Source organism: Hesperophylax consimilis, chromosome 4 (genome assembly GCF_061612785.1).
Source record: "Hesperophylax consimilis isolate HC1 chromosome 4, BYU_Hcon_1.0, whole genome shotgun sequence".
Taxonomy (NCBI): Eukaryota; Metazoa; Arthropoda; class Insecta; order Trichoptera; family Limnephilidae; genus Hesperophylax; species Hesperophylax consimilis.
Genome location: NC_142839.1, coordinates 18,491,077 through 18,518,968, shown reverse-complemented (window position 1 = coordinate 18,518,968; position 27,892 = coordinate 18,491,077). Strand labels below are relative to the sequence as shown.

Below are 27,892 nucleotides of genomic sequence, written 5' to 3'. Positions count from 1 at the left end.
AGGTTTAACTAGAAAGTAAAAAATCTTTATATTCTTCATATTTTTAATTTCAATATTTACACTACAAATCAATGTACAAAAGTTAAATCGACGCAAGAATTATAATAAAAAAAATACCCTATATATACAGACATACATACATTAGCAGAGTTCTCAATTAGCTTACATATCTCAACATTAAAAACTACTTAATTTACAAAAATCCATTATCACAGGTATTTTTATTATGGTACTAAAAATAAATCACATTATCACTAATAGGGACAGTTTACACCAGGGTGCATGAATAAACATTTTTCAGCTTGACGACAGAAACCCTTTTTTTGGAAATGGATGCAGAGTCTGCCGTTGCCTCTGTGATTGCTACCTCCTCTTGGTGGACCATTCCAATTATTATTAGGCCCTTTACCGCGCCAGTGGGATCCACCTCTATGACTTGGTCGCACACCTCCTCTATTCCCATTAAAGTTATTGAAAGAACCTGGAGGACCACCGCCAGAAGCGCCCATCGGTCCTGATGGGCCCATTGGTCCTGACGGGCCCATTGGCCCAGATTGTCCCATTGGACCAGATTGGCCCATTGGACCAGATTGGCCCATTGCCCCTAGACCTTGTACGTTGGGGGGTATTGGACCCATTTGTCCTGGAAATCCCGGCGGAAACATAGGACCATTCATGTTATCCAACATTTGGAATTCGGGCATTTGTCCTGGGAACATGGGACCCGGACCGGGCCCGGGGTTCATAAACATGTCGGGAGGCATATTCATGCCTTCTGGCATCATCATATTAGGACCATTCATAGGCCATTCTGGAGGCATCACTCCCGGCCCAGGGGGGAATACTGCCATCCCCTTTGGAGGATTTCCAAAGCCTGCCCCGAATGGCGGCAAGGGATTGAACATGTGCGGCACGGCGTTCATTCCAGGGTTGATTATCGGCACTGGGGTGAGTTTAGGTTCCGGCCAAGGCGTGTGTTGATAGTCCACAACATTGTCGCTGCCAGCATTGACGTCTTCTAAAGGTATAACGATGGGATCGGTAGTAGGATGATTTTCAGTATCTGGTTCTGTGGCGGTATCGGGAATCATAGATTTATTGAAATAAAGGGATTGTAAAACAGACTTTTCGCGGGCTAATTGAATATCTTTCTCTGTGCTATTTTTGCCATATTCTATAAAAGGACTTTCGATAGGTATTAACGGACGCCAGGACGTTCGTTCTTCCATAATATCATCATTAGGCAGATTTCTAGCCTTTTGAAAGGACTCTCTTTCGCTAACTCGTTCCATGTGCTTCATATCAAGGAATGTCTTGGTAACATTGACCCGTTCGGTTTCATCCAATTCGAAATACTGGATTTCTTCCAAATTGCTTTCACGCCATCTTAATGATTTCTTGGGGCCCTTTTTCTTATGCACGCAAAGGACCCCCTTCAGACCGACAAAGGGGGGTATTACATCCATTTTTATATCATCCAGTAAAGTATCTGCAGTTGTAGGTTCATCTTCACTGAAAGACAGCCTTCTAGGAGGAGACAGAAGAGGACTTTTCATGTGCAAAGAGTCAGAGTCATCTTCCTTATCTTTTGTGTTAGCAACTTTTTCCGGAATTGGTTTTAGGGGAATAGGTTTATCTTTATCTTTCTCTTTATCTTCCTCTTCAACGGTATCTAAAGTATCTTGGTAAAATCTGGGAGGAGTCGGCTTTGATTCGGAGGCGGGGGGAGTTGTTGGTTGATCTCTATTAGCCGGTGGAGAAGTGGGTGGCGACCCATCATTCGGTGTTGGATCTTTGGACGTACTCGTTCTTCTTTTACGTTTTCTACTATCTTTTTTATTTGTGGCAGAAGCTGTTAACGCATCCATAAACATATCGCTTTCTAATAGAACAGCTGCTGAAACAAACAACAAAATATTCAATTAGGAACACATTCTAATTAATTCATAGGAAATTACCGTTACACAACAATTTACAAAAATAGGTTAAGTCTAATTACCAAGTACGAAAGCAATAAAATTTGTAGTTATAACATAAATAAATAGTATTACTAATAATCTGTTCCTGGTTCCTATTTGATGCATCATTTTAAGTACCTATAAAAATTTACTGATAAAATAAAATCAAACAGACCGTTGGATACTGGGACTGTGTTACGCATGTTACAAATTTAATATACAAAAAATACAAGCACAATAGGGATTACCGAAAAAAAATGCAAATGCTAACCGAGTGTTTTTTTAATATGCTGTTATTTCACAGCCTTTTATTTAAATGTTTCAATTTCTTCATTTTTTATTCATATTTATTACGCGTGACAACTGTTTTGCCTTCTGAAGGCATTGTCAAAGCTGTCACGCGTAATATAAACACAGCAGAATTTGTTTACAAATAAACTTTTTTTTATAAATAGAGTAATAATATTAAGAAAATCTACAATGGAGTTCTACAAATTAAACTCGATAACAATAAATAAAAATCAATTATATTCTGGTTTCTCATTTGGTTTCATTTTCATGAATAACTTCTTCTCTATATCTATTATACTGAAATAAAGTCGCTATCCGCGTCTGTCTGTTTGTGCGCTTAGTTTTTCTTAGCTACGCAACGGATTTTGATAGCGTTTTCACTATCATATAGAGAATTTCTTCCGCAAGGTTTATGTATATAATACGTGCATATTATATTTATAGAAAGAAGAGAAAAGTCAAGCGACGCCGGGTACATGTCAGCTATTAGATATGAGACATCGACGATGAAGAATGACCATTATGTCAAAAGGTTCGTTCCAAAGCGGTGGGACAGGGTGAAACTACGTGTATTCATTCGAACAAATAATCTAAAGAGAAATTTAAGTTCTAATAAAAAAAAACGATACGCAATCTACAATGTTGTTATGATAATTATGTTCACCTGAAGTCTAGATAGAGATCGAACGCTTTGGTGATAATAAAAAGGTATTTTGATTACAACAAAAATCTTCTCGGTTATCTCATATTGTATACGACTAGAATATTATGTGTCTGTATTTTTTTTTCAGATCGGTGATATGATTAATTTATAAATCAAATGCCTTGCGTCGTGTGGGATACTAATATCAACAAATGAGATAAAATCCTAATCATAACAAATTGAAGATTGCACATTATCGTAAGGGAGATTGAAAACAAATTTAACACACGCGCTGCTTATATTGGTATATAATAGAAATCAAGTTAATAATAATTATTGTATTTCTGATAAGGTGTAATAATAAACCTGAACACACTTAACAAGTTTGTATTGAATATGTGCTCATGTTTTCCACCGCGGAGTCTCATTCTAAAAATTAATAAGTAGGTACATTTATGCGATGCAATTTTGGCTAACTTGATTTTTTATTAAATCTGTGAAGTGTTCCATCAAAATCACTTTCCATGTGGGAATTTTGTCTGATCTTTATTACTCCCAATATGCATCGAGAATTACAGTATCAAATAGCACTTCGTACAAACGGCTGGATGCAGATCCCGCATCACAAACCTTCAGCATTTGGACCTTTTATCGCCTTTCTGAACGCTGCATTTACACAGTGTCGTGAGAAAAAGACGCCAACTGCGTTTTTTTTCCCAGTCTGAACAAAGCGTCACTGTGCCTTCAGCATATTTCATCTCTCCAGGTATCCCGTGTACATACAAACAATCGCAATAATATAAATAATATTATTCAGAATGCTACAGATGTCGAAATTGACACGGTCATCCCGCGAGACTAATGATGGTGGTACCAAATGACCGATCCGTGACTGAGTTGGTATCGCGTTTGGGTCCCACCCAGGCGTAGTGTGTTCAATTCCTCGGCTGGCCAAGTCCTTCATGACAACACAAGCAACATTTTTCGCTTGCTGCAGTGATAGTAGATTTTCAAATATTGTCAGGTTATTCGTAACCCAGGAATGTTTTTCTTTAAAAAAAAATCAGATAATTGTCTCCAGAATCGTTTCCGAAGCGGAAGAGGGAATAATTTAAGTATTCAATTTAATAAAGGCGTTGGTTAAATCGCAGTAGTGCGTTATGTGGATTATCAACCCATAAATCGGAAGCGGGCATCGATGCAAGATTGATTTCATCGGGAGTTTCGTTGCACATTTGGAATGAGCCAAAGGCGGGCGGGCTTGACTGATAATATTCAGGTGCATATTATGCCGTAGGGGCGCTAGGGGTGGTTTTAGTGGCTCGTTGGTCACCCATATTTACTAGTGACTCGAAAGCTATCACTTTAAATATTGTTTACATGATAAAAATAAATATATACCTATACGATAATAAATATATACCTATACGACCTATAATTCAATAAATCATGGCAACTACAATTGGTTATTAGTAGAAACATAAAAGAAAATAAATTACAATCTGCTTTTTTTATTGAATAATAGTACCTGTACTTTTACTTGTAATAACAATAATTTGTATAGCGCCGTTTTTGTGAAATATCACCTCGAGGGCGCTGAATGGTGATATTATTTTTTGAGCCAATATACCAATTACTATTTTTTTATTATCAAGAAAAATATAGGCATGTATTTTTATTTATATATATTAACTTTAAAAAAAGTTAGCGATTTTTAAGTTAAACTAATGGTAAATGTATAATATACTTTTTCTTGATGTTAGTTAATTGAGAGCTCATGTTTAGAGAGGGAATATATTACATCGTTAGGGTTTTTTGTATCGTGTCAAAATAAAATAAAGTATTAAAATCAAAGACGTACTTTGTCGAATTAGAATTTTTTCGTGTTTATCGATATTTTTGTGTTAAAACTTTTCATTTAAAAGATTTTCACTGCATTTGTAAATTTGTGAAAATCAGTTGCGACCGCTATGAATCGTTTTACAAATTAGGAAAAATGATGCGACCAACAATGTTACAAGGTTTTTTTTGGGTATTAAAAAAACCTCGAAATCAACGATTTGATAAAATAATGTGCGTCGCAAAATTGACGCATTCTCTTGTTCCGTACGGAGAAAGCAAATTCGCACTTAAAAATGTATCTTTGCATTTGATTTTGTCCACTTATAATTAAACTTTTCTATTTTTACTATAATATATCGTTTTAGTACCTACAACTAGCACTGATATCTTTGACTAGCACCATCGCAGGCGGACACCCAATCAAAGAGACGGGTCTCTGAGAATTTGCGTCGCAAAAACCGGTGAATTTTGTATTCATTCCGACACGGGCATTACTTTAACATTCCATCATTTCAATGCGAAATATGATAGGAAAATGGCTCATAATATAACGGCTCCATAATAATTTGGTACACGGTATGCAGCAAATTTAAGATAAACCTGTATTCTGTATCAATAAATAAAGCGTGTAAAATAAATGACGTCAACAGTGCGGGTGAGCGTAGATTTCGCTCAGCCAATCAACCAATTCAAAGTTTAACTTTGATATCTTTTAGATAAGAATAGAGCACAAAGTTTAAAAAAAAATGGTGAAAGGGATGGATAATCAATCCATCGCAAAATATTCTAAATTTATAATGCCTTGAACTAACCCACGCACTGGGCCTTGCACCTACGTAGGATTTTTGTTAACTCCTCAGGCTAATTTGTTCGTTTTTTGAACAGCTATCCGTAGTCAATTTGTTCGCTTTTTGGAACAGCACATATGTTCTCATAAAAATCGTTGGGTCTACCTTACAGTTATAAATATGAACTAAAAATGTTGTAAAGAAACAATTCTAAGTTTTACATTCAAATATAGAAGTTAACCACATAATAATCCAAATGTACACCTCTATGAAACCAAAGGTTCCGACCGCAATTTGAGAAAAAATTATGGAACTTTTTTCAATTATTTTTATATAAAAAAAAAAAAAACAAAAAGTGAGGTGGCGGTAACGTTTATAGTAAATTTATCTAATAAAATATGTGTATTTTTTCGTAATTAAATTATCAGTAATTTTACTTCAGTAGGCCATTTTGAAAACTTTTTTGTTTGATTTCAAAAGTTCAATATTTGAAAAAATTATATTTTTATTTCTAATAATAATATTTGAAGGCGTATTTCATAACCTTTCAAAAGTTTTTTCAGTTTTCCGATATATTCATAAATATTCCATTTATTTAGAATTTATTGAGAAGCAGAAGTACACAGAAATTATCCGAGTTTCGGACAGCATCTTTAACTCCTCAGGCCTTAGCCATATTCTGTCGTCGGAGTATTTCCGCTTTGAATTAAAATCAAAATCAATGGAATATTTCTGAACGTATCCGAAAACTAAAAACTGTTATTAGAAATACATATATATTGTTTGAAATATTAATATTTTGCTAAATATTAATATTTTGAAATATTATTGTTTGAAATATTAATATTTAAAAAATAAATAAATTAAAAAGTGGCTCACTTTACGTTCTTTGAAACTAAAACGTTATCAGTAGATAACGAAAAAATATATTTAAAAAACCCTTATTTTATTAGATAAATGTTAAACCAACGTTAATGTCACCCACTCTCGTGAGGTTTCATATAAACTCGCACAAGTTTTTTCAAATTACGGTCGGAATCTTGGGTTTCATAAAGGAGCACATTTTAATGCTGCTGTAGTTGACTTCTAGATTTTAATATAAAGCCCGGTGTTTTCACTTTCTAACACAGCTTAGCTCATATTTCTCACCACAATAGAAAAGGAGACAACGATTTCTAAATTATCCCGAAGGGGTAACTCATCAGTACTTTCAACAGCTGTAGTTGACTTCTAGATTTTAATATAAAGCGTGGTGTTTTCTCTTTCTAACACAGCTTAGCTCATATTACTCACCACAATAGAAAAGGAGACAACGATTTCTAAATTACCCCGAAGGGGTAACTCATCAGTACTTTCAAGACTTTTGTTCAGTTTGCAATGTTTTCTGTGGTGAGCGGATAACTCATCAAAATGACAATTCAACACACCTATAAAAAGTACTATAAAATTATGAAAAGTGATAAAACAAAAACTAGGTTAAATAGTTACATATGTAACCTATTTAACCAAGTTTTTTCATAACTTTTCAGAACTTTATAGCACTTTTTATAGGTGTGTTGAATTGTAATTTTGAGGAGTTATCATGGAACCGTTTTCTGCGTATTTCAAATGCACTATATACATTTTATTTTTTAATTTTCCGTAAAATTAAATACTGTTTCAAAAACTAGATAAAAGTATCTTTCCAGTGTACGCATTTAAAATAAACATTACTATTTCTAAATAATACAATTTTAATATCAAACGTGAAAAATGTTGTCTAAAACGGTAACCACATTTTTACTTCATTTTTTACCCCAATCGTAGAAAATTTTTGAGAACTCGATGTTTCGAAAACATTAGGGAATTTGTAAGAAACCTGTAAATTCACTTTCTTCTCGAAAATTTAATACAAATAAATGTTAAAGTTAAACCGATTGTTACGATAGCGGCACGAAATATTATGAATAATTGATTTTGGCTATTTTTAGGATTTTATTAATGGCATCCCGTATAAATATTTGAGGCAAACTGAAAAGAATTATTATTTCTCTTTCTAACGTCAAAAACGTTACGTTATTACCGCATGATAGAAAAAAGATAAAAAATACTTTTATAAGATATGGACACACGGTCATATATGACCCTAAAACGCTGGAGGGGTTAAGAAATGTAACATTCAATATGCCAGAGGCCTGATACTCGTAAACGTTAGCGCCAACGTGTGAATGTCGTTGGGCCAACATGTACTTAGGGTTTTACATACATGTAAATTATACACGGTGTCCGGAAACTCGTACTACAAGCGGGAAACTGGTGAATCTACATCACATTTGTCGATTTTGTGGCATTACTTTTGATTTATTCGAGCTTTGTTTTCAAGTAAATTGAGTCCGAAACTGGATTTATTAAAGTCGAATTTGAAAAAATAAACGGTCGCTACGGGGTTAATATCAGCTGTTTTGCGTTTTAAAATGCATCAAACAAATAAAAGCCAAGACTCGGCTCTAAAGTTATTTTTAAACCTTTAGTCGCCAGCAAGTTTATTAAAAAAAAAATGGATTGCTCAGATCGAAAGTTTATTTGGGGTCCCCTTTGATTTAGATTCACCAGTTTTTATACATACATTTATTTTTCTCTGTATTATGTTGAGGCTTTATAATTTAGAAACGAACGTATGTAACTAAAAAATATCAATAAAAATAAAATAAAAACTAACCGCGTCCACTGTTTTATTGCAGAATTGAGCGGTATTTCACTGACCTAGTAAAATGTATTGTAGTAACGGGCATTGAATCAACATGCAAATTAAGATCCGCATTATTTTAGCAATCGAAATGATTTTCACTAGCGCCGACCGCATTCAGACCACCATTAATGGAGTTTCCTACATTTATCCTTGACTGGATGTTGTAGAAATGAGATCGCTGAGGCGTATTTATGGTAAAACCGTGTATGATCGTGCGAGAAATGTGGAGATTCGCAAAGAATGCAAGGCCCCAAGGCTGGTGTAAGCGTAATGAGTAAGATTAAGAAATGGGACGCTAAGATGATTTGGACATGTAGAACGAATGTATGAAGAAAGGCGTGCAGGTAGAATGTATGACACGGATGTGAATGACAGAAGTCGGGGACGCCCAACGAAGACATAGCTCGATCAAGTGAACCAGATACTTGAGTCGGGCAATCAGAAGTGTATGTATGAATGTGAATGAGGCAAGGAGTGTGCCTAGACCGAGTTTGGCGGACCGTCCTCTCTGCCCACCCATGCGCGAAATGGCATGATGTTTAGTTTGAAATGATTTGATTCTTAAAACGACGATTTTATGGTAACCGAATGTCACCCGGAAGCTCTAAAAAAATAAGAATCCCATTCTTAACTTCCTGCTATTTTTTTATTCCGAGATCATCCAGATTTTTTCGAATTTCAATGATACCTACTTTATATAAGGATTAATAATAATAATAAAATAATGATTGGATAATTTACATAGCGCCGTTTTCGTGAGAAAATCACTTCAGATTGTATCAGGACATGGGCAACTATTTATCTATTTAAAACCATAAATATTATTTAATTTTAAAAGATTACCAATTTTTTTTCAACTACCATAGTAGGCTCATGGCCATATTATGGTAGTCATTGATCGTGATTGAAGTTTAAATCACTGATCAACGAAGAAAAAATTCTTCATCTTCAGACGATGTTTATCTTTGTATTAAAGCAATGCACCTCGAATAATAATAAATAATAATTGGATGACTTGTATAGCGCCGTTTTTGTACAAAATCACCTCGTGTATCACACGAAGTGTAACATTGGAAATCGGGTCCTGAACTCCTTATGTAGACGGCGAAAAGGTTTAAATTATTAAAGCAACAGCCGCCTCTTTTAATTTATGCAAAGAAAAAACATCGCCAAAAAGCGTGCTTTTATTTTATTTTGCGAATTTCAGGCACAAATATTTAAATGTTTTTTGGTAATTTTCGAAAGAATTTAATTTGCCATTAATACGTATTTAATAAAAGCAACTAAAATATATTTTCAAACGAAAAACACACACGATTTGCATTTTTTTTCATACAAAACCTAAATTTGGACAAGGGGCCAAAATACTCGACCAAACTGAAAAATACTTTTTTAATCACTAGGTATAGCAAATACCTTATGGACGGATATATTTATTTGTGTTTTAAATTATAAAATATAGACCATTAAAGAATTCAATTTTTCACGATTTGTGGATGTAGAGCAGTAATTTTTTTTTTAAATTATCATTTATTAACTCACGAATAATTTCCAAAATTACCTCTAAATTTGTGAAAAATAGAATTCTTTAATGGCTCACATTTTATAATTTACAACAAAATAAATAATAAAAAGGCAGATATACACATAGTAGATATTTTCTTTCTTTGATTGAAAAAAATTTATTCAGTTCGGTTGGCTAGTTTGGCCTCAAATCGAAATTTAAGTTTTGCACGAAAAAAGGCCACGCAGCCAGTAACTTGACTTGTTTGAATGTACACGGTGACCAGGTAATAATCCTAATATTTTATTTTGGAAATTTCGGCATCAAATTTAGCGAACGATCTCCGCGCTTTTTATACCAAAAAAGCATAGACATATGAATATTAGTAGACCTGCCCTAAGTGATTAAAAGCGTATTATTCCCCACTCCCCATACCGGTTCCATTGGAGCCGGCTGTGCTCGCGTATGGCCTCAAGTGAATTTAGAAAACGTGACGTCATCCTTCTTGTACGAACTATGGTCGAGGCATCATAGGTTCATTTTACGAAATAACACGGCAAAATGGTGACTTGTGCTCTGAAAACTTGTAAAAATAGATGTGAAAAAGAGAATAAACCCAATTGTCGTATTACATTCCATATATAAGCATTATTTTAAGCATATTCACATCGTATAATATGGATCAGTTGTAGAAACATATACTATCACATCGAGATACGTCTGGACGCGAAACACAAAGCTGGTTGGTTGCTGGGAAGTAAATTATGAACATTTATAAAAGTGTCTTAACTAAATACATAAACGAAATATTCGACTCTGAAAATAGAAGAAATTTATTTTGCCGAATTTGGACTTCGCAAATTTGTTCATAACGTGGCGAGTAATTTGCGCTCCCATGTAAAAATGTCTATTCATTCAAAAGCAGATTTTACTTTTAAGAACTAAATGGTGATATTATAATGCGAGATGCCTATTTACTGTCAGATTGATTTATTGACGAATCGCAGTCAGCTTTCCTCTCTGCGTCCCGCAACTCTTGTTTTAACCCCTCGTCCTTAACTTCTCGTCTATTAATATTCATATGTCTGTGCAAAAAAGCAAAAATCGATAAATAAGTTTTAAAAAAACTATTCAAACAAATTGGATGAACATTATATTATTTTCGAAAGCTTTACACAAACTGCCATAATAAGTAAATAATAAGGCAGATGATACCTTTATCCGGTTATTAAATGTTTTTGAGTAACAGGGCCGGACCTGTGCAGGCGCAATTGGAGCAGTCCGCTTCGGACGCCAACTTGCCAAGGCGTTGACAATACCTAATACAATATAGCGCCCTTGAAATTTTACTAGCAGCAAGCGCCGTTTTGCTCGGGATCGGCCCTGAGTAACAAATGCCAATTTTATATTCTTAGTGCACTATCACGACCAAACCGTAATTTACTACTCTAACGGCCGGTTTTGCAATATACTTAGATGTTATGAGTCGGATTGGGTTATCAGGAGTCATACCCGATAACAAATTGTCGAATTCGAATATCTCTAAGTGAAGTACCGGCCCAGGGCCACCAAAATCGCACCCTTTTGCTTTTGGGAAGACGTTGTTTGACGATGGATGTCATATTGGGAGTGAAAACCTCCCAGCGAGTTTATACTGTGCAATGACACTTATTATGGTACGTATACATTTGCGAACCGAGCCTCGAATTACAGGAAAGGAACAAAAGCAACTGCAAGCGGCGTTTCGCACCATTTGCGATTGTTAGTTCTTTTCCCATAAGTTGAGGTTCAGTTCGGCAGTTCGACCCGCGTATGTATACGTAGCATTAGGTGTCGCCAATGGCCTTAACATGGACTATTTACCCATATCCCCACCTGGTGTGAAATAATTTCTACATTTTCTGCCGTGCATGCTCTTCATAAATCACCATGTACTTTACTATTGCCAATCTTTGTCTTTAAGATGATAAGTTTGGACGGTGTTATGCAGTATAAATTACTTAAATTCTATGAAAGCTTGAAATTCGTTGTGTTTTTCACACACTCTATTTTGGAGTTTAACTGGCATAACCTTGTACAAAACGACCCGAGAAGCGGTGCGCGAGTGAGTCGGTCAGGGCCGGATTCGCGAGTAGTTAAAATGTATTTGTTTTTATTTCTCGGGTGAATTAAGGGCAACGCCCAGATGGTAAGTAAGATTCACTCAGCGATTGATTGACAAGTTACCAAATTTCGTAGCTGTACACTGCGCGATTATGTGCACAATTTCGAACGCATTTTTCATTAATCTTAGCATTATCATGGAAGTCAGGAAGCGATTTTCCGGTAGGTTAAGTTTCGATCGTGCAAATGTCTAAAACAAAAAGAAAGCTCTGTTGGCACAATCTGGAGATATCGTTTCCAAAAATTAACTTATCAAAGAGGTCGGCCTTCATTTTGCATAACCACGTTTAATCGAAACAATAAAAGCTCCTTCAAGGATCAGCAACACAGGGCGATTTTGTTGCTGCGGCGAGTGATTTGTATCCGCTAGTAAAAGGTCACATATAGGTACTGAAACTGCGAGTATATAACGCTACGGTCTATACTGAATACTGATAACAACTTATTAAAGTGACTACTTATTTGAGATGCCAAGCGAGGCGACAGTACCGCCAAAGCCGCGCATTTCTAGCGACCAGAATTGAATGCGTTCTAACTAAGTCCCCGCTACGTTTATCAGCTACTAATTGAGTTACTCACAGCGAGTACCGGTATTACACAAATCTATTTCGTCTCAACTCCTCAAAAGGTAGCGCGAAATCGCTAAGAGTCTTAACATAAAATTTTTAGTACCGTGAGGGAAAGGTTCAACAGGTGGGCGAAGTGAATAGTACATATCTATCACAATAGCCTAATGAGACTATACCGAAAGTTTGAGAATCATGATGACCGCGAAGTTAATTTGTGAAGAGCTGGCAAATTAACTGCAATTACACACCAAGTTCATTTGTTGGCAGCTACATGCGTATTATAAGAGTGTACAGTATTATATCCGTAATATTGAACTGCGTTATTACGAAACTATTTTACATCCAAATAAAAATAACTATTTACTAATCAAGAAGGAAATAATACCACAATTAAAGTGTCACATCAGGTTGAATGTACGAAATAAAAAGAAAACTAGCATTTACTTGGGTTCAGATTCAACTTTGGGGCCAAATTTATTTTCTATCCCATCGCAGACGATAATGTATTAACCCACTATCGCCCGCAGATACCGTATGGTATCCCATTATTTCAGTGAAAAATAACTATCAATAAAAAATAATAAAATTAATATTTTCACTTTGGTAAACCAAAAAATAAAGGAATATCTAGATTCAATGAAAAATAATTTGGGCAATAATGGTTTAAGGCAATGTGGGTACGAATACGTATGTATTTCGAATTTTGGGTATGGGTAATCTCCCAAATCCGAAAAACTATCTAGTCACGCAATTTATTTGACGTCGAATGCGCATGCGCGTAAGCGCATTTGTGCATCCATCGCCATCTTTATTAACTCCTCAGGCTCAACAAACAGCTATTATCCGTAGTCAATTTGTTCGCTTTTCGGAACAGCTCATATGGTATCATAGAAATCGCTGTCTCCCTTACCGTCATAGTTAGAAATATGAACTAAAAGTGTTGGAAAGAAACAATATCAAGGTTAACATTCAAATGTAGACGTTAACCGCAGAATAATTAAAATGTACACTTACATGAAACCCAATGTTCCGACCAAAATTTGAGACAAAAATTATAAAACTGTCATCCAACCTTCTTTCGTTTCATATTTTTATAAACGACAAAAAGTGGATGACAGTAATGTTTATAATACATTTGTGTAATGAATTTATTTTTTTTAAATTTTATTTTGGTCTTTAGAAGAAAAACGTAAGGTGAGCCATTTTTAAAACTTTTTATGTTAGATTTTAATATTAAAAAATGATGAGTTTATTTCTAATAATTAAATCAGAAATCAAATTTCATCACCTGTCAAAAACAGCTATTCGTTTTCGGATGCGTTCAGAAATATCACATTTATTTGGATTTTATTGAGAATCGGAAATACGCACAAATTCTCCTATTTTCAGACAGCAACTTTAGGAAACGTAACGGTCAATATGACACCTGAAGGGTTGATCACGGCCTGTATTAATAAAAGATGGCGGTGGTGCATCGCAAAATCGATAATTTTATGGCGTTCGGCCTACACTGTGCGATGATATTCCGATTCTCTTTTTGCATGGGATTCCTTAGATTACGAGTACTCTCCAACGCAGGTAATAATTTAAAATGTTTTCGTTGGCACCACTTCGCATTTGTTTGCCACGTATATACGCTGTATCAATGAAGAATTCCATGAATTGGCTTATCGCACAGTAGGAACGATGACAAAGGCATACCAATGACAGCTCTGTTATAACCACTCCCTCTTTCTCATAAACGACGATATGACAATAAGATAACGGAATTATCATATTATCGAACTTGGAACAATCATTTTTAATTATTTTAGCTAGCTACGTAAACGTTTCCCAGTTAAATTTAGTTTATATGAATGATTTGATCTACCCTAATTCGAATTCATGCCAGCAGAGCAAAAACGTAATTAGAATCATAATTCCACATCGATGCCAAGTTATTATTCTACCTACAACGTGGGTTTATTCTTGGTGCGGCCTAATAATGCATGTTTGCGAAGGCAAGATCGAAAAAAGGTCTGACGTATCATGTGTACGAACACAATCGGAATTGCAGTTATCCCCACTATACACAGACCGTTCCGCATATGGAAAATCAGAACAGATTATATAGTGCTACGTATATATTACGCGAGCCGAACTTCAACTTATGGGAAAGGAACAAAGCAAGAGCGAATGGCGCGAAACGCCGCTTGCAGTTGCTTTGTCCCTTCCCGTAATTCGTGACTCGGCTCGCGTTTCGGTCCGCAAATGTATACGTACCATAAAACAGCGCATTCGAGGTTTTCACTAGCGCCAGGCCCTGTAAACCGTTATCACGGCGTATTCGTGGAATGTACTACGTGCCGTAGTTCAGTTTCTATTTGATGTATACGAACAAAAAAATAAATCATTTCGTCCTCTAATGGGACCAAGATTACACACGTTAATCAGGTGGGCAATGATCAGATATAACGTGAGCCTGACAGGAGAATGCCAACCATAATAGAGCTCACAACCGCGCCTTCCAACATGAATTTAGTAAACGATTACTATCATATTCCTAAACCTACCCTTCATGTCTACAAGCTTGAATATTCTCGAATATAACATTTTGGGCCAAAATTGACAAAACGAGAGTACAATATGTACAAATAACAAAACTTTCTTTGCGGCCCGATTAAAATAACTTTCTCTAATTCTTATGCAATCGTGAAAAGGAATGCCATTGTTGGTTCTTAACAGAAAACGTTGGGTTTGACTGTCTCCTAGGTATAATTATCTACCAAACTTTAATAATTTTGAACAGGGTGTTTAAAAATGACCAGCTAAAAAGCCGGGAACAGGAGGATATGTAGTAGAAACAAAATAAGACATATCAATATTTTAAATTCTTTCTCCATTAATCGGTGAAACTATTTTTTTTTTTTAAGTGTTTATACTTTTGATAATCGAATAATAAACGACCACTTGATCTGAACATACAATGAAATTAATCATTTAGTTGCCTGCCATATTTTTTATGCATTTATATCAAATTAACTTTTTGACCAAAACTGTTCAGAAAAGTTCACAATCATAGGAATTAAATTTGATTTTTAAAAAGCTCCTATATCTTTAGTAAGTCATTTCGGAACCACCCTGTTTGCAAGATATAAAAATAACTAACTAACTCTTTTATATGTCAAGAGTTTTAATATTCATTATTTATAAATATTTCTTCATAAATACGTCACAACCACCCAGTGTATCTAGGGATTGTAGTCTGAGCGCCATGCATTCATCGAGAAAAAAATCACAGTAAAATCTTTTGACACACGCTCGATTGTAACGGAGTCTCATAAGATCGTCATACGTTTCAGCCAGGACATTGGTCTCGGGCTCATAGCAGCAAGTGTCAAATATCATAGTTCAAGGTTTAACTCCGCTTTGATGATTCAGTTGCAGAAATGGTGGGATAGGTGTTCAAGTGAATGATGTTAAGACGGGAGGGGGGGTGGAGCATCTAGAAAACCGACCCACATTATTATTTTTCATGAAATAAATTAAATCCCTCGAATAAAGAAGTTCATTAGAAAGATGACTGATAAAAAGAAAACCCACTGATAGAGGTAAATGTAGTAAAATAAAAAAATAAAAGCCCGGCCCTTAAGATACTGTGGGAGGATATGGGTGGCAGGAAATAAATATTTTATCCATATCCAACTCTTCACATTTTACATAGAGTAGAGTGAAATACTACTCTCCATCGACACTCCAAATGCAGCCAGTAAAACTCTTGGTAAAACAAAACAAAAAAACACATTATTCCATCCAGATTTAACTTAATATCAATAACTTATTCACTGTAACTTTTGGTTGGTTCATAATATTACTAATTCAATCATTCGAGATTGTTCACCATCAACTAGGCTTTCAAATAATTTATTCTAAGCCCAACCAAAGTTATTTAAATTTCAATAAAAATAGTAAATCCTACTTTGCACAATAAATCAATATTAAAATCTCAAAATCACTCCCATCATTCAGTCGAAACCCATATCTTTAGCATTCATATTAATAATAAGTATACAGTACTCTCTCAATAACCCGCCGCTCAATTATCCGATAACTAGTATAATCTGCCCTTATTTTACTAGTTGGAAGCACGGAATCAAGTTCTGTAATTAAGAAGACCACCACATGTGCTTTTTGTTTAAGTTTACAAAATAAAGACATAAACATGACATCTTTGACTTGAATGATTTTAATAGCTGTCTGCATTTTTACGAAATATCTATGTTAATTTTTAGCATATCTTATACGCACCACAATCCAACGCTTTCACTTGCCCGGTTTTTAGGGTGGCAGGATTAGTGAGAAAGTATTTAGTACTCATATGCATTCAATAAAGGAAATTTAATAAAACAAACTTATCATTTGTAAATAAACAGAAAAAAACAATGTTTACCTAATTTGCATCAATTTTGAGGTAGATTACAGTAATCAGTGTTAATTAATTTTATATCTGATATTGGGGTAGCTATCATGATGTTTTTAAAGAATATAAGTTCAAAATAATAATGATGGCTTAGATTGTTGTTTTTCTTGTAAACTTAGCAGATGTAATGCTGATTTCACCAAGAACATTAAAAATTTAACTTCTGACTCGTAAGACTGGCATGAACAGAGTTTTTTTCTGTAATTTTGTTATTTTATTTATTAATCTCAATGGAGTTCTGCAATGAGCCTGTCAAATAGAATAACTCTAATCTAGAAAAAATAACTTTTTTTCATTCTGGGAATGATAAGATAATATTGTAAGTTTTGCTCATTCAGTAAAATTTCCAACGCACTCTAATATTCATTCATAGACAATTTACTCACTTGGTAGATGGTGAAATGCTTGACCCCACGCCCATTCAAGTAATAAAAATAATGCATAGGCTAACTATACTATCTTATGACAGTTAGCCTACATTTATTTTCCCTGAATAATTGAATATTTATAAATACATATTATACATTTGAATGTTAAAAATATTGTATTTCTTATTGTAGACTTTGAATTCCAATATGTTCACCTAACATCGTAAGTGTAAAAAAATGTTTACCACTGGTTTTCTTTTTATATGTTCAACATGACTTAGCGCTGCATCTTGTGTGTCTACAAGAAATCTCCATTCCTTCATACTGTGGAAAAAGATTATTAGGACAAAAAATACACAGTAGGGGCAAAGTTATATTGAGTAATGTTATTGCTTTCGTACTATTTCATTAGACTTACCGACTCTCAATTAGCATTGAGGATTTACTGTTCCAATAATGTTTGGCAGACTGATTTTGAAGATCATCTGAAACCAAATAATAAGTTAGTCTCGTCCACAAAGTGTGATAACATATTTGAATATACTTACGTTTTGGTTTAGCGGGAATTAGTTTAATAGCTCCGGGTTTTTCAATAGCCTCTAGCACTTTAGCTTTCTTCTCTGGTGGTGCATCAAGGCTTCGTGTGGGGGAAGGTCTCTTAGTGGTAGATGGTTGGATTACTGGCGAAGTTGACTTCTTTACAGACCCTCGAGGTGGAGGAGGTCTCGCTTCTTCTTCCAAGCCGTGAGACCTAAACTTGGAGTGGAACATCTTCACAGTCTTTGGCCTATTGGGATCGTTGGGTTTCCTAACTTCAATTGAAATGGATGGTTTGTCTTTTTTCTCACCTTTATCATTATGCTCTGATGAAGATTTTTTTGGAATTTTTCCAAGTTTACTAATTGATGGCGAACTACTTTTTACAATAATATCTTTTGAATCTTTACTTTTGTTAGCAATATCTTTACTTTTATCACTATCTCGGCTATCCTTAGATTTGTCCCTACTGCTAGAAGATTTACTCTTGTTTTCACTAGATCTGTGCCTGTCCTTCTCTCTGTGTTTTCTTGATGAATCCTTATCATCTCTTTTAGAATCACTATCTCGCCTGTGGTGTTCACTGGATTTAGAAGAACTTCTAGAGTGTGAAGAACTTTTACTTGAACTAGACCTGCTAGAACTGCCGCTTCTGCTTTTGCTGGAATCTTTATCTTTTACATCTTTCAGACCATCGTGACTTTTGTCAGAGTTTGATTTCTTGTCTGATTTCTTCACCGATTTCGAAAGGTGTTTGGAAGAGTCTGAAGATTTTTCATCGGCTTCTACTAAGTCTGAATCAGAAGACTGTTTTTCAATATCAACAATTTTGTTATCTTTATTCACATATTTACTTTCAATTTTCGATACAACTTGTTTACCATTCCTAAAACAAATTTTTAAAGGAGGAATCAGTCCATTTTTTACTTCGCTCTCGATTTCTGGCATTTCATCCACTACTTCATCTATTAATTCTTCACTTAATTGTTTAGATAAATACTTGGAACTATTTTCTATTCCATCTGTTATTGAAGTTTCACTGTGGACTTCAACTAAATCAGATATGATATCAGAAATGAGAACTTCCTCTGCAAACACGGGTAGAGCAGGTATTTGGGAAGCTACTAAAGGAGGGACCTCTTCACCCTTAACCACTTTCAACCAACGTTCTACCAATTTAGAAGCTAAGAATTGAACACCTGCAAAACACATATTTGTATTAGCATTTATTTCTGCAAAATTATCATTATTTGTATATATTGTCACTAAACTTTTTTTTTTTAAATACAATACACAATTTTTCATAACTGGTTAAGGACTTAAAATATAAATAAGTATTTATTAGCATACCTTGATGATTACCCTCTTTGGAGAGACCTTTTACCCTTTTGGGAAATGTATTAGTTTTCAATCTCTCCACATCGACAGGGCACAGAAATAAGAGCTCAAGAATTTCTTGAACAAGAGCCCAGTTTTTGGCTACAATGCTTTCATCTATCCATCCTAGAGTCAAGGACCATCCTCCGGCCCCCATAAATGAACCCAGCACATCTGTGTCTGTGTTTTTTAATATTTGAATATAGATGCATTTGGATACTAATTTCTTGGAGAATCTTAACATTAACCTGCAATAAAAAAAATTGTTACAAAAAAACTCCTAATAAACACAATTTGACATTCAAATACATGGGCAGTACAATATAAAGTACATGAGAAAAGGGTGAACTTGTAAATAAAAAAAAACGAATCACCTGTAAACTATTAACTAGATTTCTTAATGTCATGTAGCAATTCAATGCCAAAAATACATAAAGAAATGTCTATATGTCTAAAAGCTACAGAATTTCGAAGTGGCAGAAGTAATATCGTAATATAAACCCGGTAATATTCTGCGACCTAAAATAAATTTCCTAAAGTCAGGTTTATTTATTAAGAAATTTATTCTAAATGAGGTTGTCTCCTTTTTTTGATGATGAATATTTAATAAAATATTTTAAAAGTTTAAAAATGCAGAGAGTAAAATTATTACTTCGATATCTTCAAAAATGTTTTTGTTACTCAAGTAAATTGTGTCACACGAGACACAATTCATAATCCGCCGAATGGCAGTGTAAATAACATTTTATGTGTTATTTTAAAACTCTTACATATTTCATGCTTTAGTTTCTTGTATTGCATCTCTACAGTAACTCTTTTAAAATAACTTAAATTTATATTTGATATTGTATCTCCACTTAACCATAGAAATAAGATAAAAATACTTATAATACCCACATTTTTTTTTAATTACGTACATTTATTACAATATTTTTTATACAGTTTTCATATTTTATGTAACTATCCACGCATGTATAAAAAAAATTCAATAATAAAAAAATTAAAAAAACATGAAATTTCGTTAAGAGGAGAAAACCTCATTGATTAGTCTGGGGATTTCATCACTTAGATGAAAATTCCCTATTTCAGGAATATTCCCCAAAACTAAATTCCAGGGAATTTATAAAGGTAGAAGTAAAATTAATTAAGTGGTCATGGGTTGGATAAAATCCGCTAATCGAAGAAAACAAATGGGACAGATAAGCAAATATAGAAGAAAACAATATGAGACATGCGGCCGGTACAGCATGGAATTAAGATTGCCTCAGACAAGAATTATTGGTCCACAAAGAAGAACCCTTGTTCAGCTCTAGACCCAACACATCTTGATGGTGATGATAGCAACAAAACATGATGTTAATGACAAATGTAAATAAAGTCACTTACGTTGCTAGACGTTTTACTTCATCTGTGCTCCGAATTCCGCCATTAGGAGATAACAACACACTAAGGCACCGGAGCAGCTGGATTGGATCTATGCGAGGCTGAAACAAGACAAGCAAATAGATAAGATAGTTGCTCATCTTGACGGTGGGATTGAGAAAAGAAAAGGGTTATACATTTTCAGGATTTCACCAACAAGAAATAGAACTCGAGTGCAACACTTGAGATGCAACATGAGTATGAACGAAGCACTGCATTCTTTTATGCATTTTATAATGATACTTACCCATTCTGTAGAACATAAGAAATATACAAAGTAAAGGTATTGTCGTAATTGTTGTAGTTAAGGACATGTACATTTTTTTCAAGAAGTAGTGTTATAAATAATTCTTATCACCAATGAATATAAAAATATAGTTTGTGGACAAAAGACATCTATTTTGTATTTTGATTATCTAAATAAGGCAAATTGCCATTTAACCGATCGGCATACCTGCCGCTAAGATTAGGGGGCTGCACTTTTTTCGTATCGGCATATTGCCCGCCCCATTGGGGCGACTAAAACTTTTCCCACATACCTAGATAGTTCACAATAAAATTATAATCTATGTAAAAGCATTAACAGTGTTTAATTTGGGTAAATATGGGGTGCAATACTGCACAATAATAATCCTTCTCAAGTATGCACAGATGTCACAAATAAAAATTAGTATGCCGATGGGTAATTAGTAATCCGTTTTCAACGCCGCGGCAAGGCTTATCACCGGAGTATCTAAATACTCCCACATTTCAGAGCATCTCAAAAATCTGCACTGGCTCAAATGTCCTGAAAGAATCCAGTTCAAGGTATGCTGGATGGTATTTAAGTCACTTAACGGAATGGCTCCAGCTTATTTATCAGAATTGTGTATTCCAGAAGATTCCAACTCCCGACAGTCAACCCTTAGGTCAGCAACGTCATCAGCTATCGGAAGGTTGAAGGAACCAAAGCGCACACCAGATACTAAGTTCGGTGAGCGTGCTTTTGCCGTGTCAGGACCTAAAGCCTGGAATGGACTGCCACATGATTTGAGAATGATCGCAGACTCGACAGAATTTAGGTCTAAACTTAAAACGCACCTTTTCAGACAGTCGTATCCATAATTTCAGAAACCTCCACTTTCACAGTTGACGGCAATTTAAATTTAAATTAACAAAATGTAAAAAATACTAAAAATAAAATAAAATAAATAAAAATAATAATTAAAAATAAATAAATAAAAATGATAACAACTAACAATTTGTAGGCTTTTAAGACAGTTAAAATACATTTAAATTAAAATAAAAACTATAGCAGACTTAAGATCATGCGACGACCAGTGTTTTTTGATATAGTGTCCTCTGCGTGCAGTTCTATCTTTTATAAGCATAAACTTTTTAATATAAGTGTGTTTGTTGGAAGTGACTTGCCAGGTAAGTATGTTTTGGTATCATTTCTAAATAACAAATGTAGATCCTAGGAAATAAATTGTACAGCGCCCTTGAGGTGATTTTTCACAAAAACGGCGCTCTACAAATTATCCAATTATTATTATTATTATTATTATTAAAAAAGAAGAAAAAAAGATTTCTTGCAAGAATTTAATTATTGCGCCACATTTATAATATGTGAAAACTAAATTAATATTGGTGACAGTGGCCAGTTAGGGATAAAAATTAAGAAATAAAACAAAACCACTATATTAGTTTCAGAATCGAATAGGCATAATAGTCCTAGAGAGGTGTCGTTCATCATCCTAGTATCTTCTGTCTTTTCCGTTTTCATACAAGACATGTGAGAAGGACGAGGAAGATGGTTGATGACGGATGTAGGATCTCTCTCTAGTGACTACTTTATGAAACAAATTTCGTAGTTTGTCACTGTAACCTCACCAAAAGAGACTGGCTCTTGTGTTTGTGCATTGGACTTCCAATTGATTTGGGAATATTTTCATCACTTAGGTACAATACTTAATCATGATTGAACGACATTTAGATAATAGCACAATCTTATGTTGAGTGAAAAATCACTTCCATTAAAAAGTATTTATCGTCTCATACATACCCTTCTGTTATTCTGACTTTTGACATGGCCAGAATCAAGAAGCTTAACTTGATCATGCCTTTTCTTCCTCGGACGTCCCCGACTTCTACCATTCACATTCGCGTCAAGTATTCTCCTTACCTTTCTTCGTTCATTCGCTCTACGCGTCATAAAATAGTCAGTCATTCATTACAATTAAAAATGGAGGTAAATTTTGTTTTGTAAAACTAATTTTGGTACAATTTAATATTATGCTATTTAACTGATCGCACAGCCACACGTCGCAACATATAATGTGATACATGCTCTGTCTCCTCTGTGCAGTGCTGCTGGAACGAGATGGAGTGATGCGCTAGGTTGTATACAATGGCGACGCGTGATAGAAAAATATTTTATTGGGTAATTTTTTCCCTAACCGCCGCACTTTTAGGCACTGATTATGGAAATTACAGTTTGTTTCAAAAATTACTACAAGAAAAAACTATTTACATACATAGAATAGTTTATTAGGTTCTTATTTTGGGTTAATTAGGTAATTTATGCATATTTAGATTGAAACGAAACTACATACAAAAAAAGTCCAAAATGGAAGCAAATTACAGAGCCCTTGAGGTGATTTTGCACAAAAACGGCACTATACAAATCATCCAAATTATTATTATACGTAAATTTTGATGTTTCAATAAAAATGGATTTATAATGCATCTTTTACCATCTATCCCGACGTAAATCACTGTTTCTCGTAGTTATTAAGTTGAAACAAAGTGAATTTCCTCAAACAGTGCCTATTAAACGTGAGGCAGTTAGAGAAATATTTACATTTTTCTTTTGTTTCTAATTGAAATAAAATATCATCAGACAGCTAAATCCTGATTTTTTGATTGATACATTTATTAGTATTTAAAAACAAAAAAAACATTCTTTGGTAATGTGGGCCTCACTGGGTGTTTACTAGAGATGTTCCGACTAGTCGGTAAAGCCGACTATCCGGCCACTATTGTAGTCGTCGATTAGTCGGCGACTAATCGGCAAAGAGCGCCGACTATTCGGCTTCTTACATTGTATGTATTTCTCAATAATATGAATGCAGGGGAACTACATGAAATAAAAACCTTGATTATACATATATATTTTTTTTTATAATCAGACTTATACATTAAAAAATGTAAAGCAATCTTTCCTTTGGTAATCAGTTTTTAAAATTACTTGCTTGTAAAGAAAACATAATTATGACATTTATTCAACAAAATTAGTACCTATCCTAATTAACATAAAAAAACAACATGATATCTTCTTATCTTCAATGAACATTTATAAGTATTTCTTATTATTAAAATAAAAAGTAGATTTTTTAAATTAACAAACTCAGTTATATGTATTAAAGCAAGATTGTATGTACAAGATGCACAGTAATATATTTATATATTATATATATTTCCAAAAATTCTAAACATGAACTGTTTGATAAAAACAAAAAAAATGAAAAAAACATATTTCTTATAACCATACCTACATAATCTAATCAAATCAAAGTCACAGTTGTGACAACCAAAAATATCATAATCTCCTTATATTTTTTATAACTTACTTATATTTTTTAATTAAGGGTAAATTATGATGTAAGAAGACTAAAGCTTCTGCCCTTTCTGGTAGCAATCGATTTCTTTTTGTTTAATATATGTTTCCGGCCTCTGAGAACAGCTTCTCACTGTAAACAGCAGGGACTGCGGGACAGCAGAGGTACACTTTGGCCATGCGCGACATTTCAGGGTACCTAGAACTATCCCCGAAACCGTAATCGGCTTAGCCGACTAGTCGGTCTTATTACAACCGACTAATCGGCTAATCGGCTAGTCGGCTAGTCGGCGAAAGTCATAATCGGCACATCTCTAGTGTTTACCACTCTGAGGCCTCCATTTTTCAATTTTATAAGATACCATGTAATATATTTTATTTACGTACATATTATGTACATAAATAAAATAGGACTGTATTGAAATTAAATTAAAAACACAATTTAAATTTAATTACTCCAAATATGCTCAGGAATCGCTGGATAAAATCTGGGTAAGTATCCAGAAATCGTGGACATCCTTGATATGCAAAAAATATTTTTAAAACACTATTAGTTTAATAACAATGTGTATCTATTTTAGTCTCGGGAGAAGCAAAATAATGAATTAAAATAGCTATTTCATTCATATATGGATAATTTAACATCTTTTGTTTACACCATGTTTTGAGATACATATGAGTTAAAAACTACATGTTATTTTGCTGTCCTATGATATTTTTTTCAATAAAAAAAATATTTTTACTCTACATGTCACCTCTGGGTAGTTGGGTACAGCCTAGCGGGTTGTGTGATACGCGCTCCGTTTCTTCGAAGTACCGTAAAAGATGAGCCAGAGCATGTATTGCGAAGTGTGGCAACGTGCTGTGGCAATTGTAATAGAAAAAATATCATCAGACAGCAAGATAACATCTTCACTTGTCACTTCAAATATGCTCAGGAATCGCTGGTTAAGATTCTCCGGATACTTTCCGTTATCCTGAATATAAAACTAACCCTAAAACTTATTTTCGTTTATAACATTAAACCAACTAACATTAAATCAACTCGGCAAATTTGTCAATGTTAACGAAAAGCTATTAAAATGCATTTATTTTGCTGCTCCTTTAGACAATAATAAATAAAAATAAAAAAAATTCTTCATATGAAGCGGTTACTTTGTGATGTGACATTATAATTTAAAATTAAACAATAACTTTGTAAACATCACTTATAGGTAAATACTTAATGCCGACCGGGTTTCGCTACAACCGTAGCTTCATCAGGACAGTATAATACTGTACTATTATACTGTCCTGATGAAGCTACGGTTGTAGCGAAACCCGGTCGGCATTAAGTATTTACCTATAAGTGATATTTACAAAGTTATTGTTTAATCTTAAATTAAAAAAATAAATAAATCTTATCATTGTATTTTAAAATAATTTGTTCATATTGGTTGTTCAACGTATCTGGATATTTACCAAAATTTGTAAATATACAGAAAATAGACACACAATTAATAAGAACTTTTAATAGAAAAACCACTACAACAATGATGAGAAGTAAATATTTCATTTTCTGAAAATGGAAAATAAAACATTCTAGTAGCTATTTCGTAAAAAAGAAACGTTTTTTCTTCATGTCATGTTTTGACATAATGTGATTTTAAATTGTTTTTTTTTTTGGCATATTTATTTATGTTTTAATTAAACACAAACAGACAACTCTAGAACCTATTTTAGGGTCGTAGGTTCATATTTTGGTAATAAGAGAATAAAAAAAAATTAACCTTTAGACTTTGACTTCGATAACGATGACCGCCAAATAACAATCGGTTTTAATTTGAACGAAATATCTATTAAAATGCATCATTTTCCATTTCCGGAAACTGAAATACTTAGGACAAGTTGTTTAGGAGAATTTGAACAATTCGACCAAATTTCAATGTTCATTTTCGGGTTCTGTGAAAGTCCTATTCAAGTTCTGTTATTATATCATTATAGGCTAGTTGCTCGACAGAACTGAAACTACTACAAAGTATTTTTAAAATAAAATTTGCGTATTAAGCGTGTCCCTATTTTCTGTATAGTAGATAATTATAATGGTTCTCACATTCTGTCACTTAAAAACTATATGTACCTAAACGAGCAAGTCTGCATACATTGGACAATTGGTGAACATGTTGTAAACCGGTTTGCACCACTTGCTTGACGTAGCCACTGAACACACCATTATGGGGGAGAGGGGGGCTGACAGATAACGCTATACGCATCGTAGCTTGGCCTACTTCAGCATATCGCTCGCCATACAATCCCAAAGGGAATGTATGGCGAGCGATATGCTGAAATAGGCCAAGCCACGAGAATATGGTGCTCTTGTAGCGCGGTTTGTCAAAGTCAAATATTTATTTAGAATGATTTCTCTATTATTTTCCTACAAAAGATCCCTGCTTTCCTAATTTCTTGGTTCCGGAGTTTTGAGCAAAAAAATCATCATGGCGAAGAAGTAGACAACGGGACAGGAAACACGATGAATAATTTGATTGGTTTTATACCCAATGCACGAATGTGGAAGTTGCGAGGGAAGCAACTCGGTAGAGGGAATAGAACGTCGTTCTAGCCACCGATTCGTCCGTTCTCGGCTGTTGCCAACCAGCCACAAGTATAACAATAGATGACACATCTATTGTTTCGGATTTTCTAAATCACGTGACGCACACAAAATATTATATAAAAGAATGTTTATGAAAATCGTTTAACGTATGACTACGAACTTACCATTTTACCGAGCAGATGTCTGTCCTGATAAAAATTACGAAGAGTTAGCGGAATTCAAGTTCATAATTCACGCTGCAATTTCCATGTATTTAGCTTCCACATAAATAAGACCGATGACCGAAGCCTGGAGAGTGGACGACGATGGCCTCGTAACAAAATGGCGGTTCTTGGCGAATAGTTTTTACAACAGAACACGAAAAATCGCTGTAATAGTTCACTAACACGTTGATAATATTGCGATTTAATATCTTCTCAGTGAGAAGGAAAAGTACAATCTTAGTGTCACTGAGTCAATAATTTTGGATAAAAAAAAAACACAATAAAGAAACTAGGGCGGGACAAGCCTCGATGATATGTTTCATATTATTTTGTTGCCATTCAAAAGTATAATACCTTTTCTCAAAATTATAAAATAAGGACTACGATTTGAATAGCCTTTGAAAAGACCTAAATAATTAATATATATGTAGCAGTATGTCCCAATTTGCAGAAATGTGGTCTTCACGTTTTCTTGCGTTTTTACAACACGTCTTATCGCCCCGTAAGGTTTCCGGAAGTTCGCACAATTTTGCGGAACCAGAAATATCCATAGATATTTGATCATACCAGAGAGAATAATGAGAAGGCAAAAATTTATGTGCATGTACATGAAATTATTATAAAAAATTTCCAACAAAAAAATAATAATTTTACCAAGGGCAAAGAGTGCCAATCTGGAAGAGCACATAATAATAGTCAAGCAGTGATTATATTTAAAAGGCATTGTTTCTATTTTCTACTTTAGATTTGACGTTAAGTAAGAAAAAACATTTAAATACTTTATTTCGGCATATAACTGACCAAACCAAACTGAAATTAAACTTCACAAAAAAGTATTTTTGTGGTGTT

General features: G+C 34.2%; 1 protein-coding gene across 2 annotated transcripts; it reads right to left on the bottom strand.

Moving 5' to 3' along the window:
• Positions 1–44: 44 nt before the first annotated feature.
• Positions 45–27,555, bottom strand: PNUTS (Phosphatase 1 nuclear targeting subunit). 2 transcript variants are annotated; one of them, XM_089651442.1, is made up of 5 exons: positions 27,005–27,555; positions 20,614–20,711; positions 19,201–19,475; positions 17,862–19,049; positions 45–1,897 (listed from the first exon to the last, which is right to left on the bottom strand). In XM_089651442.1, exons 1-5 carry the CDS (start codon positions 27,005–27,007, stop codon positions 255–257), a joined length of 3,207 nt encoding a protein of 1,068 aa, XP_089507568.1. In that variant the 5' UTR covers positions 27,008–27,555; the 3' UTR covers positions 45–254. The 2 variants fall into 2 exon arrangements, with proteins under 2 accessions (XP_089507568.1, XP_089507569.1); XM_089651443.1 differs by having other exon boundaries at positions 46–1,894.
• Between the last annotated feature and the right edge of the window lie 337 nt (positions 27,556–27,892).